The sequence below is a fragment of the Columba livia genome, chromosome 2, assembly GCF_036013475.1.
Source record: "Columba livia isolate bColLiv1 breed racing homer chromosome 2, bColLiv1.pat.W.v2, whole genome shotgun sequence".
Lineage (NCBI taxonomy): Eukaryota > Metazoa > Chordata > Aves > Columbiformes > Columbidae > Columba > Columba livia.
The window spans coordinates 25,479,519-25,494,081 of NC_088603.1; the positions used below are offsets into that span (position 1 = coordinate 25,479,519).

Below are 14,563 nucleotides of genomic sequence, written 5' to 3' on the forward strand. Positions count from 1 at the left end.
ATTGTTAACAGTAATTTAATTAGCTTCCTCCAACAAACATGACAAGATGCTGGAGAGCTTCTAAAATCTAATGGACAAAGTTGGACTAATCACTCACTGCAAGGCCCTAACCATCACGTCCTGCTGTGGTGTCACTGCACACGCTGCAGTCAGCAAGTACCAAGTTTTACCAAGACGGTGAGTATCACAAGACAGATTTTTGGTTTAACGGCAGCTAGAACATACTAATAGATGTACAAATTTAAAACATACTTTCTGAGGTGTTTAAAATCACAACAATATGCTTCAAAAGCAGACACCCCACAGCCTGCTTTCAGAGATGTGTTTATCAAGGCCAATTTCACTATTGCCTTCTCCTCCTCCTCTTCTCCCTCCCAGCACACATGAGGCATGGAGGCTGGTAGCAAAGTAAGCCAAACATGGCTATAATAGCTACTCTCTTCACTAAAAATTCTTGACCACCTACTCAGGACAACACAATATACTGATTATTGTCCTTATTATTCTTCTGAAGATCAGCCAGATAAGGGAACTTGAAAGATGTAGAGAAGCCAGTGATGATGCAAAACTGGGTGTCACCTTTCCCATCTTCTCATTTTAACCGAAGAGTAAAGCACAAGATGTGCATCCAAAGGAGATGGATCCCCTGTCATACAGCATAAAGCTGTGTTTGCTGTCTGTATGAGGGCAAAGGAAGGAATGAAGGCTTGATATCGTGCAGTGATATGCTTTCATTCTACTTCAAAAATAGGCAAGTTTAGAATTTATACTATTCTCCAAATATATAACCAGATGAAACAATTTAAGTAGTTCATGAAAAAATACTAAAAAGAGAATAATGAGGTAAATAAAAATGTTTCCTAACATAACTGCAAAGCCCTTTTTTCCTCAGCTCTTCATGGATACTTAAGGTTTGAGCTCACCAACAAAATGTTAAAGCTAATTGTTAAGAGGATGATGTTATTTTAAATGTATGCAGGTCTGGATCTTTACAGAAATCCCTTCTGCAGTGAAATACAAATCTGAGAAGGTGTTTTGCGTGTTTTTTTCTTTTTAGGTAATTTGCATGAATATCCAGAAAAATGGAATATAAGCAAGAAAATATTTAGTATATCCAGACAGATGTTCAGTACTGCCAATATATAATCTTCAGGATTCAGATTATAGTGCAGTTTTCATCCAAGCATAAGTGTCATATCCATCACAAGATACTGGAAAAAATATGGGGGATTTTGCCCCGGGGTTTTTACATAAGAATTGTTCGCTACATAAGGATGATTTACCTTTACCGAAGTGGTTTTAAGGAGTATTTATCAGTTCATGAACCCAGATGATTTTCCTTAAGTGACAGTGAACATAAGTATTCAAATTATTCATCAGTTCTATTTTGGCCACTGCACCTTCTGCTCTAATTATCAAATCAATTTCATTTATAATAATCTATTTTTTTAAAAAAGGTCTTGGTCAGATGCTAGCATTTTTACTCTGCAAATGCCACAGTCGGTCTTGCTGTCCGCATTTTTTAGCATGGCAGTCCGTGTAATCAACATCATCATCTTTAGGGATGCAAACAAACAGCAACATCATTAATTAGCCAGCCAAGGTTCTCTAATGCAATTGCAAAGACTATTAGAATTTATACATGTTATAGGAGAAACCTTTACATTCTGCAATTAAAAAAAAAAATAATAATTAAAAAAGTCTTATTTTGAAATTGATTGTATTTATTTTCTGTTCAGGCATCTGGAGTTTGAGGCCCTCCTTCTGACCATGATGTCTTTACATATAATTCAGCAGCAAGCACTCACTTAAAAATCCAGTTGTGCCTCCTGGAGCGTATACAGACAGTGTTATTGAGCACAGCAGTCCAATTTCTGCTTGGCTATAATTTAGCCATCCAACTCCATTCCCCGTGATTTGATATTCATTCTGTCCTGGAAGGCAGAAGAAATTGGTAGGGTCTTCGATGGTCTAAGGAAAAAACACATTTATACAAAGTGAACACAGTATACATGGCACATAAAGCAACATTAGGATGTAGACCTTCGTGCTGTATATAATGCTTATTCATCATACAAGAAGTGTGGGAACAACAGGACATACAGTTCCAGCCACCTGGATGATAATGAATATCAATACTGATGTGACCATCCGGACAGTCAAAGAATAAATAATACTAACAGGATTAAATCACAGTAATTAGTCAAAACATAAAGGGCCTTGGACAGGTTATACTCAAGTCTGTTTTTCATTACTGTAAGGAGTGATAGCCCAAGCTGGTGAGAGTGATCTCTCGGGCTGGAACACCGCACCCAAGGACGTGTGACGTGTGAATGGTTGGGCCTGGGCTGTGAAAGAGTGGGTCGGAACAAGATATCCATGGGAACGTGACTGAAAACAGTCACAAGATGAGTGTGGTGTGTTTGGAACAACAGTTACTGAAAAAAAACATCTAACGTCTTGGTCCAGGCCTGTATCTGTAAACCTGTAAGTTGAGAATGGTTAATTAAAGAGGGGTCAGCTCAGCTCTGCCTGGCTCTTCTCTCCCTGCTGAACATGACCGCCGCCTGTGTGTGCATCTCTGCGGCTCCGTGTGCATCGTTCTTTATCGCCGCACATCCAACTCCATTCCCTGTGATTTGATATTCGTTCTGTCCTGGAAGGCAGAAAAAATTGGTAGGGTCTTTCATGCTCTAAGTAAAATACACATTTACTCTCTTCATACAAATGGAGCACAGTATACATGGCACAGAAAGCAACATTAGGATGTAGACCTTCGTGCTGTATATAATGTTTATTCATTATACAAGGAGATATGTAAAATATTTAGATAAAGCAACTTGCCCTTGATACACAGCCGGTCTTGATGGATTTTTGCATTTTCTGTTCCAGGTCTTCTCCAAAATAGTGTTAGAGATTTAAACTAGGTAAGTGGGTGACATAACACAAGGGATACACTTTGAATAGACTATCAAAATACTATACTATAGACTACTGGTCCAATAGGACGTAACCTATTTGTAGCTACTGTTAAAAAAAAAAAAAAAAGACAAAACATTTTTCATAAATTATCTTACTTTGCCCTGTAGAATCTCATTGGAAATCTTTACACTGAAACATAATAGCAGTTTGTTATGTAAAGAAAACATATCCTCTTACAATTTCCTATTACATTGCTATTTTCATGCCTGTCAGCCCTTCTACGTTTTTCCTGAGTCCAGGGCTTCTGCTGTATCAACGCAGCACAGCAGTCCAGTTTCATCTTTGAAGAAATTTCAATTAACTCAAATAAGAATGAGTGTAGTTCTACCTTCCATTGTAATAACCAAGTAGAGAAAGGCTGAAGTTCGCTGACAGAGGCAGACAAGGAATAAAACAGGGACTGTAAGCAAAGCTCCTGGACTAAACCATGGAAAAATACCCTAGGCAAGTTTTAATTGGTTGCAGAATCCAACAAATAGATCAACGTGCTGCAGAGCTTCATGGAAAATGAGGTATACTCACAACTGTCTTGTGTGCTCACAAGTATACGTGACATTGCAGAGTGTAACAAAGGCCACAGGTACTAAGATCAGAACCAGGAAATGAGAACCAGGAATGTTTCAGGTATTACAGTGAAGTTCCACTGCAGATAATTAAAGAAACGGGCTCAGTTTATTGCCTCCTACAGCAGGTCCTTTGACTAGTGTATGACGAGACAAAAAGACTCTAAAAATTATACCATGAGCCTTCGACCTTTCAGGAGTTTGGAAAAGCTCTAACTACACAGTTCCTCAGCAACAGGGACTCCCCATGCAATATACAGAACTATGGCCACTTTAAAAAAATGCATGTGTGGCTGCATCAGAAAGCAGAGGGGTGGGGAGCTGGCTACCCAGAGGAAAAGTTAATAAAAAAATACTACTATGACAACCCCAAGTAACCTCAAGTAATCTGTTAAATACAGCTGACTGGAAAGAACAAAATGCTGACATGTTTTTGAAATCTAAGTGTAAAACAGTAATAAACTGGCAATGGTAAAAAACTCTAGTTGTTTTGCACTTGGTATGGAATCTTACACAACTGGCAGATCTCCTTTATATATTTTTATTAATTAAATAAATAGAAAGGCTATGTGATTAACAAGTTAACTTACATGCACAGTGGGAATGTGTATGTGTGCCTTCAGGAATCAGAGTTCACTTGCACCTGTCACAGTGGCTGATAGTGGAGACAATAAAACATACATAAAGAAAACAAACTTCCTTAGTCACAGTCGACAGCAGTACCTATTCTCCCCACTAGTGCCAAAAGACATAATCTCCAAGTCACAAGTGATGTTGTGCCCAAGGAGCATCATACTGCATCGTCATTGTAAAGGATAAAAACCAAGCCTCAGGTGTTTTTAGCGGCATGTAGTTTAGCTGGGACCACTACTTCAAATTCTGTTCAAAGACTTAGGTTAAAACTGCTCCAAGCGCTAGATCCTTAAGAACTATCTCAAATGAACCAGAAACAGTAAACTGTAAAGTAACCTGTTAAGCAGAAAGCCTGTCTCACAGGATCCCCATTTGCAAGAAGATACAATAGAAAAACACTGTCAACTGTTACACAAGTAAGTCCTGAGAGCTTCAACTGGCAGAACATGACAAGTGCAGAAATACTAACTTCTGTTAAAAGGTGTACTTTTGCTGTTCTTGTATCACAGAAGCATTTGAGAGCACAATTGAAGCAGCCTGAGAGCCAGCTTGAACATGCTTTAAATGAACGAAGTACTTGTGGTCACGATACGTTATCTCTGCCATTGCTTGACATAGCCAGGTGCCATGGGGCCAGAAACCAAAGACCTCACAAAATCTGGGGTTACTTCTTGGCTCTACCAAGTACTAGGTACCTATCCGTGCAGAAAGGGACATGACTCATTTCTACCCCATCTCTACACAGACTAGTGATGCTATGTCAACGTGACGGCACTGAGAGGGCCCCGGCAATGGAGGACTTCTGAGGTGGGTGCTTGGGAAGGATGGTGGGAAGAGTTTAAAGGTCTCTGTGAGATCACTGATCTGCAAGACAATCATGTAAAACTACAGAGGGATGGATTAAAGAAGCAGAGAAAAAAAAAAAATAACAGCCCACGAACTATGAACAGCTTGAAAGGAGACGAAGGTAAAATAGAATTTAAATCAGAACAAGGAAATGTTTGGCACCTGAGACAAGAAAGTCAAAGCTGGTGTGAAAGAGAGGCGTGCGTGAGGTTAAGTGCAGCTGCCCATGCGTCCACACCAAAACAGGCAAAGCTGCAGGGACAGTCACAACTGGGAGCTACACGCTCCAGCCAGGGCACGCTGCGCGCCCGTGAGCATCTGCGAGCAGATCCCTGCAAACTCTGTCTACTTGTTTTGCAATTATTACCATAATACCATTGAATGACATAGCCTCCTTTTACATAAAGGAACTATTTGATTTTAGCAGGAACATTTTCCTCAATGTAAAAAATATTAAGGAAGATTATTTGTTCTTTGTGTCCACTGAGAACAAGACAAAAGTAAATCAACTTAATTTGCACCAAATGTTTAAATGAAACAAAAGGATGAAGGCTAAATATGGAAACAAATAGGCTGCAGATCCTCATGTGTGAATAGGCATTTATTTCTTAACATCAGACTAGAGGAACATCTAAAAGGGATGGGTTAGGGCCATGTAAGTTGCATCAGGGTGAGGAACCACTGTGTGATCTATGATTCCTGCATTCAGCTGGCAAAGCTTCACCAAGATGTGTTAATTCCTCAGCCGTTTAAACTGTTTGATATGTGACTGAGGGTCTATGCAAGAGGAGCTGCTGGCTTAAGGAAGACCAAAGCTGGCCTATATTGAGGGTAAGATCCACAGTCACCATTCTCCTGAATCAGAACGACTTAAGTTCATCTTGTCCCGATTTTCCCATGAGTAGGAAGGATGGCAGCTGCACCTCTTTGGGTGATGGAGCCAAGCGTCCCCCTGCAAACGGGAATGGGGCAGGTACCAGAGGCAGCTTCTGTGCTGGCCTGCGGGTACGGGGTCTCCTCCTGGGCTGCCTCTGGGTCTCACCAGTATGGAGGGATACTGCTCTCTCCATTACTGTCTTCACAGAATCACAGAATGGCTGGGGTTGGAAGGGACCTCAAGATCACCTAGTCCAACCCACCTGCTAAAGCAGGTTCATCACCCACAGCAGATCACACAGGAGTGTGTCCAGGTGGGTTTTGAATGTCTCCAGGGAAGGAGACTCCACAGCCTTTCTGGGCAGCCTGTTCCAGTGCTCTGGCACCCTCAAAATAAAGAACTTTCTCCTCATGTTTAGATGGAACCTCCTGTGCTTCAGTCTGTGCCCACTGCACCTCATCCTACCATTGGGCACCACTGAAAGGAGTCTGGTCCCGTCCTCTTGACATCCAGCCTTCAGATATTTGTAAGCATTGGTAAAATCCCTTCTCTGCCTTCTCTTTTCCTGTCTGAACAGACCCAACTGTCAGTTTCTCTTCCTAAGAAAGACGCTCCAGCCCTAGCTGAGGCAATAAATACGCCCTGCTTGGGACAGGGACCATGAGTCTTTGGAGACCGAGAACCAACACGTGCCGTCTGCCATTTCTGAGAGAAACAGCCCTGACGCTGCCAGCACACGGACCCACCGAGCGCCGCTCTGCCCCCTGACTCCCCCGGCAAGCCGAGGTCCCCCCCGCCACCCTGCCCACGCCGGGCCGGGCCGGGCCGCAGCCGCCCCCCTGTGCCGGGCCCCAGCGCTGCCCCGCGGGGCTGAGCCCGGCGGCCCCTCCGGCGGCGGGCGGCCCGCAGCCAGCAGAGGGCAGGGCCGGCCGCCGCGCTCCGCCCGCCGCAGCCACATCCGCCGCCGGCGGGAAGGGGCCGGCGCCGCGGCCGGTGTTGGAGCCCAGCTCCCCGCGTCTCTTAGCCGGGGGCCGCGGGCCCCACCGCCGGCCGCAGGATGCCGCTGGGGCTGAAGCCCACCTGCAGCGTGTGCCGCAGCACGTCCTCCTCCATGTGGAAGAAGGGCGGGCAGGGCGAGATCCTGTGTAACAACTGCACGGCCCGCTCCGCGCCGCCCGGGCCCGCCGCCTTCGCCACCACCTCGGCCGCCGCCCAGCACAGCAACGGCGGGGGCGGCGGCGGCGGGAAGCAGGTGAGCGCCGGGGCCCGGCGCCCTCTCCGCGCCCCGCCACACCGCCCGGGCCGGGCCGGCGGCGCCCCTCCCGCCGGGGCAGCGCCCTCGCCCTGCACTCACCCGGTCATTCCCCCCGCAGAGTAAGCAGGAGATCCACCGGCGCTCTGCGCGGCTGCGGAACACCAAGTACAAGTCAGCGCCCGCCGCGGAGAAGAAGGTTTCCACGAAGGGCAAGGGGCGGAGGCACATCTTCAAGCTGAAGAACGTAAGGCGGTGTGCGGGGCTTTTTTCAGGAGCTGCCCCCAGCGTCCCGACCCGCAGGCTCCGTGCTTGGGGGAAGGAGTTTTGTGTAAATAGAAACGGGCCACGTGAATTTAGTTCTTGCTTCTCCGCTTAAGAGCCTGAGAATGAAAGTGTTGACGTTGTTGTTTTCAGTTTCAAACTATAGATGTTGTAAATATTTGGACCCGGTTTCTTGTGTTTACTGATTTTTCTAAGAAGATAATGTATCAGCTCGTTGCCTAAAATGAAAAAAAAACAAAACCTGATGGAATTGTTATGGTGGGTTAACGCTCTTGATTTTCCATTTCTGTGTTCTTTCCTTAGCCCATCAAGGCTCCTGAGTCTGTATCCACTATAATTACAGCAGAATCCATCTTTTATAAGGTATGGTTTATGCAAGTTTTTTTGTGAAAAGGGTCTTGCTGTTTCTGTTTCCAACCTGAAAACTTATCGCGGGTAGTGAAAGCACGAGGGATGTGTCACAGAAGCTGTTCTTCCTTGCCTAGCCGCTCTGTAGGATTTTGCTCTATGTCATTGCTGTTAAGTCTTGCAAGGTAGTTTACCACAGTAGCTTACGTAGTCGTGCCATTTTTTTTGTCCAAGAAGAAGATGCATCTGGTTTCCCTAGTAATTATTGCAATCAGACTTTTCAAACTTTAACTGTGCAGAGGTCAAGGAAAAGCTGCTATAGCTGACTGCCAGAATTTGTGTGATGTTTCCTGCCTTGGGCACAGAGAACATTGCCTGTAGAGGGGATGGGTCACGCTGCCCTAAAGTCTAAACTGCCTGCAGTTTCAGAGCTGGGTGCAAGCAGTGTGGAACACCCTGGAATGAAATACGTGGACTACTGCAATGCAAGCAGAAGCTAGCCCTTCTCACAGCCATGCCTGAGAGCGTCCCTACCAGCATGCCACAGTGTTAATGTTTCAAAGTTCTGAAATTTGCTTTTGTTTCCCAGTAGTACAAGCAAACCATTGGAAATGCCTTTTCCCCCAAAGAAAAGGTCAGGACAGCCACTGGGAGACAGCACAGCCAGGGAAGTGGTAGAGCGAGCTTCCGTGTGCTCTCGAGAGACTTGATGCTTTGCGTCTCATGTCCCAGATGAATCTCTCGTGTTGACTAGTTTGGAAAAGTATTGATGCCTTTTCTCACGTGTTTTTGGATTTTTCAGAAATTCCTGAGAATTATGTCAAAACTTTTATTTAACCCGGTCTCTTTATGCAAAATGTTTTTATTTTGATACTTTGCTGCATTGTTGAGAAGGGGATTGTTTGGGGTTTTTGAGGTCTTTTAAATCTGTTTTATAAACAGAACCCTCCTGGTTGATGCTTGGCAATCTCCAATATTGATAGCACAGATGCTGCATTGTGCTCGGTGACACTGTTATGCCATGAGTTGCCTTTGCTGTGCAGCCTCACACGTTACAGAGTGACATGGGAGGTGACATGAGGTGGATCTGTCTTTTGGAACTCCTCTGCATTCAAATGAGCGAACTTCTTCATGCACAGAAAGCTGCTTTCCTTGCATACACAGGGAAAATACTACAGTTATCTTTTCTAGAAGGTGGTGTTGCGCTCTCCTGCTTCTAACAGAATGAAACTGTCGCCACTCTGCAGACAGGAGGTGTAGCTCTCCTGGGAGCGGGGGATGTAGAGCAGCTGAGAGCACTATTTCTTAGAAGATGGATAAGGCCACGTTGCTTCTGAGAGATCAGGCGGACAGAAACTGTGTGGAATTGCCTGTCTGGTCTCATAAGCAATTTCGGGACTGAACTCAGACTCCCAGACACTGGGTGATTGCACACAAGCAGTGCTGATGACTGCGTAGGTGAGACAGCACTGTCTTATGCCACTGTCCTTTTGCATGTGGCTGAATTAAGGCTATCTTTCGAGATTGGGGTAATTTGAGATAAGTTACTGATACTTAAGACATGGATCAGAATCACAGAGTGAAGCTTCTAAAACCAGATTGTTTGATTTAATTATCATTTGTATGTCTTTTAGGGTGTATACTATCAAATTGGAGATGTTGTTTCAGTGGTTGATGAGCAGGATGGAAAAACATACTACGCACAGATCCGTGGGTTTATTCAGGACCAGTACTGTGAAAAGAGCGCTGCGCTAACCTGGCTCATTCCTACACAAGCCAGCCCCAAGGATTGTTTTGACCCAGCATCCTACATCATAGGTAAACTTTAAGCTTTCGTTTTATACGACTACTTATATGTGCTTTGACTGATGCGGAGTTGTATTTTTCAAATGGACTTTTTATTTTGCCAAGATCATTTGTGCAATTTCCACGTTTTAGACCCTAATCTTGTATGCATCTCATTTACTTGAATAACCTTTGTAATTTCTCTTACGTATGTCATATGGATTAGCACTACTGCAATGAGTGTGATTTGGATATTTGTGCTCACGGGCACAATTATAGTCTTGCAACTTTAAGGATCAAATTATTACTCCATAGAGAGAATCAAAGTTACTCCATAGATAGAATCAAAGTTATTACAGTACCTTATGTACCAGCCCAAGCTGTTTCTTTTAAAGTGACCCAAACTAACTGAGTTTTGTCTTGGGTGTGTAAAATACGTAGTGTGCAAGCACTGGCATAGACAATATTCTGCTACTGATTATAAAATTACTAGTAACTCAGAAAAGTCTTTTTGACAGACAGGCCACAAATAGCATCTGTTTAAAATATATTAACTGAAGTACTTCACTCAAATAACCGCATGCTTCAGACAGGAAAAAAGAAAATCAGCCCAGCAAAAATAAAGGTAGAGGTTTCTTGTCTAGTATTTGAGGCTGCTTAGCCAGGAAGGTCATCGATTGAAAAGGCACATTCTCTTAAGGGATATTGGCTGTTGTTGCGTATTTTTAAGTTCTGCATACTTCAATATTATGCCTGTAAATTTTGTCTTTTAAGACTGTTGTTTTGGTTTGTTTTTGTTTCCTAGGACCAGAAGAAGATCTCCCAAGGAAAATGGAGTATTTAGAGTTTGTTTGTCATGCACCTTCAGAATATTTCAAATCTCGATCATCTCCCTTCCCTACAGTTCCTACAAGACCAGAGAAGGGCTATATATGGACTCATGTGGGACCAACTCCTGCAATCTCCATTAAAGAAACTGTTACCAATAATTTATAGTTTTTTAAAGGAGTATTTTGGACGACTAATTTTGGGTGTATTCTGAGGTCTGTGAAGCCCATACAAGAAGTTTAAAAAAACCATAAAATCTTATTTTTACTTTATGGATTATGGTATTTATTTTAAATTATATCAGATCTTTAAAGTGGAAGTTTTCTTTCCATTTGCTGTGTGTGTCATTTCTGTGTTCTCCAGACATTATTGCCCATTTTGGGACAAATGCTCAAGTTTCATATCATCTTCAGCTTTGGTGAGCAAATAATTGACTTCTGAAAGTTGCCTTTAGTGTTCTTATTTTCTAACTTATTTTCCAGAAAAGGAGTTAAAAGGCATACTCTTAATCATGCAGCACTTTATGATAATTGCTTAATTTAGTTAACTGTAACTGCAGTTTTTGTTTACTTCTTAGGTAATTTCAGACTAGCTTCAGATGAACACTGAACTTGGTTAGCGATGCAGTTAACAGTTTTCTGTTACACCGGAGAAGAGTGATCTACTTAAATTTCTCATCTTCAACCTAAAACCTGTCATCTGCAAGGCGGTACCTGTTTAAAGCAGTCACCTTTTAAAGGACTTCTGTTCAGCTGAATCTAAAACATGGGCCTATGTATGTAGCTTCCTGCTGAACTTCGCTCATGTAAGGGGATAAGTTTATTGGAAAGCTGAATGCAGATTTAAAAGTTAATGTTCTTAGGCATTGCCATCCTGGCATCCTCATGACAGAAATGTATCTTCATTTCCTGAGCAAGCCAACACTGATGTGTGATTCGAGTTTCACGTTGTTACTATTTGTGCATGTGTTAGCTTGGTCTCAAAACTGATTTTAAAGTGTTTTTTCAGTGTGCAATTAATGATGGTAAGATAAAACCGCAACCAATTCAAATGGAAAAAACATTTGCTAAGGGAGGTAAAGACTGATTTTATGTATTGAGAGTCTCAGAATACAAATGAAAATATTTAAATAGAATGGGGAAAATGCTACATACTAAAATACCAATGTTTAAGTTATCTACACTGAACTTTCTACAAGCCTGTCGGCTCCAGACACTGTGAGATGTGCCTGTAGGGGCTGAATTCCCTGGGATTAGTGGTTCCTGCTGCTTATGAAGAATAAGAGCTGTAAGTGGCCTTAAATATACGCTTACAGATGTTTTCCGCTTTTTTTTGGACGTATGTGACCATAGCACTCAAAAGGCCCAAATCAACTTTAGTATATTGTATGAAAGTCTATGAAAGTTGCACTAGACTTATATTTTAACTTAATGCAAAACTTTGAAATATATTTTGAAAGTTGCAGGTATTGATGACTTTTAATACGGTGAGACCTGTGACATTACAAACCAGATATATTTCAGTCTGCAGCCTCAGTTCTGCCCCATTCAAATACAAGGAAGAACAGTCAGGCTTAAGGGAGTAGATGCTAAATCTAAGGGGTATTTGCAACAGTTCAGAATGGTCAGAAATTAGCAGTATACTGTTAATTGAGTGTTAAGTAACTTCATTTGCTACATACACAAAATGGGTGCCCATGTTCAGAGTTGAGGTAATTAACCCCAAGGTGACTTTGCTTCTGATCTTCCTTTCACTTCCTGTAGATTTCGGTTTTTGCTGATTTATCTTTATTAAATTAACAAGAAAGTAGAACTAATGACTCTTTTAAGATATTTACAGTAACCAGAGTGACTCCTACACAAATGTTTCTCTCCTTTCTCTGCAGTTCACAAGGTTTTCACATGGGGTCGCTCTGAAGTCCCTGTGGTGCCTCGGCATAACCCAAGGGGTTTTGCTCCTCCCTGGGCTGACTTTTGAGCTCAGCTGCTTTCCTTGTCAAATCCTTGTAGGAAGAGGGAAGAAAACAACGCTTACATTCAGTTTTGCTTTTTTGAGTTTCTACAATTTACACCAAATGAAAAGTTCTTGCTTGCCATTTGCCTTACTTGTTAATAAATTGTAATATAAAAGGGATAATTTAGAGAAATATCAATGGATGGTTTACAGTGTGAAGTTTGTTTCATGGACTGACCTGCTCATAACGTGTCTCTGCACCTGCCTATGCCAAACAGCAGGTCATACTGAGAGAAGGCACTGCTGGCAGGCTTGTGTTAGACATGTAGTTTGAAAGCTTAAGCAAAATAAAAGAGTTTGTAGCAAGATAATATCTTGCTCTTGTGAAGAAAAAGTATGGTGTATAAATGTTCTACTTACAGTAGCAAAGAGCAGAGCTCCAGGTAAAGGATATGGATCCTGGAACTTCCGTAAGAAAAAGCAAAGAACTGTGAGCATTGCCACTGTGAAGTGAAAGCCAGAATCCAAAAAAACTGTCATCCCTCACTGCTTTTGAATCACCAGCAGCACTACATTTAAGGAAGTTAAATTAGATTAGATTGACAAAAACCCTGCAGAAGTAACAGCAGGATAAAAACAAAACTATTAAGTGACATAGTAGGTAATCTAAAACAAATGTGAATCTGCTTCAGTTCTGTTACTTACCTAACTGTGATAGATCATTATTTGGCTTGGGAAGATCCAAGACTCATCAGCTTTTCTTAGGAGACAACCCACAGGAACTTCAACTACCTTTTTAGCTGTCTGGTCTTGCCATTCGTTAAGCAACGAAATAGGAAAACACATACACACAAAAATCTACCTGTTAGCTGACTAAATATAGAACTTGTCTTCTAAAATGTTTTGACAGACTTCCTGATACAGAAAAGGATCTCTGCATTTAAACATTTTTGTTTTGTTGGCTCCAGTGTGATATGAAGATACTGATACTACCCCGACAGACAGAGTGATTATAGGCACTGTGCAGTATGGGGCAACTCTGCATATCTAGTAAGTGCACGTCAAATAAACCACTTATGTATGAATCTGTAAGGATAGAGACAATTGCCCTCCTAATCAGCAGAAAGCTGGAGGTGGTTGACACGGTCATGCTTGTTTTCCTGAGGATGCCAAGCACTGTGAGACTCTTCAGCTGCAGCTGGCTGACACATTTTGAACCTCCCAAAATTACAGGTTGTTAGGGATGGTGATTAACAAACTAACATCAGTGACATGCATAAAGATAAATCCTGAAATTACTGCAGCTGACTTCAGCTTTTGCTCCGTTTTCTGGTCTGTTAATAAGCTGGATAATGCCATAAAAATATTAGTTTCTAATTATGTTTTTATTAATTTCTTAAGCTGACTTCCAGCTGCTGCTGCCTTCCTATTGATACTCATCACCATTTCCAAGATGCTTTAAGAAAGAAACAGATAAATGGTAATATGTTCCTGAGAAAACCCCATTTTTGAATACAGTACATTCCACTTACATGTGTTGATTTATCTCGCCCTTAGTATAGCAAACCTGTGCAGAAGAATGAAGCTGGGATGGAGATTTGTGGGAGAGCAGGATCAGTCCTGGTAGTTTAACAGTTTCCAGCACAAGCTGCTCGATTTTCTTTTTTTCTTTTTTTTTTTTTTTTTTTCCTGTGAGCATTGCTGCTTCTGGAGATGCAAACAGAACTAGTAGAAAATAGGTTAATAAAGGGCAAAAGGAAGAGATGCAAAATGGCCAGGACACGGAGTCCCATACAGACAGACTTGGATGTCCTGCAAATGAAGGAGTGGAGCTCACCTGTTATCCTCTCTTGTTTGCTATCCTCCCTTGTTTGCTATCCTCCATGCCAAAACGTAGGTAGGTTTCATTCCTGCATCACTGGACTGTGAGTGGATATACTACTGCTGAATTTATGGCCTTGGGTTAAGCTTCAAAGCTTTGTGACCAGCCAACAGATGTTTTCATTAAGCAATTTTAGTTCTAAAGGTGGAACATGTAGCTAAGAGCTAAAATACAAAGAGTATATATAATATATACTGAGTAATGCATAGAACATGCAGAGCGTGCCCTGATGCGTATACATTGCAGTTCATCTGCTCGCAGGAAGAAAAATACTCATTTTTTGGTTGTAGGTAATCAATACTAGCCAAGAACATTTGCCTTGCAGAACA

At 42.2% G+C, this 14,563-nt stretch overlaps 1 protein-coding gene and 1 long non-coding RNA gene across 2 annotated transcripts; one reads left to right on the forward strand and one right to left on the reverse strand.

The window, feature by feature from the left end:
• Positions 1–1,701: 1,701 nt before the first annotated feature.
• LOC110360516 (uncharacterized) lies at positions 1,702–7,462 on the reverse strand. The gene is made up of 2 exons (XR_010470010.1): positions 7,256–7,462; positions 1,702–1,971 (listed from the first exon to the last, which is right to left on the reverse strand). It is a non-coding gene; the product is annotated as an uncharacterized LOC110360516 (long non-coding RNA).
• Positions 6,857–10,671, forward strand: GATAD1 (GATA zinc finger domain containing 1). The gene is made up of 5 exons (XM_065051051.1): positions 6,857–7,153; positions 7,275–7,400; positions 7,742–7,801; positions 9,421–9,604; positions 10,377–10,671. The coding sequence occupies exons 1-5, from the start codon at positions 6,959–6,961 to the stop codon at positions 10,565–10,567; spliced, it is 756 nt and encodes a 251-aa protein (XP_064907123.1). The 5' UTR covers positions 6,857–6,958; the 3' UTR covers positions 10,568–10,671.
• The last annotated feature ends 3,892 nt before the right edge of the window (positions 10,672–14,563 follow it).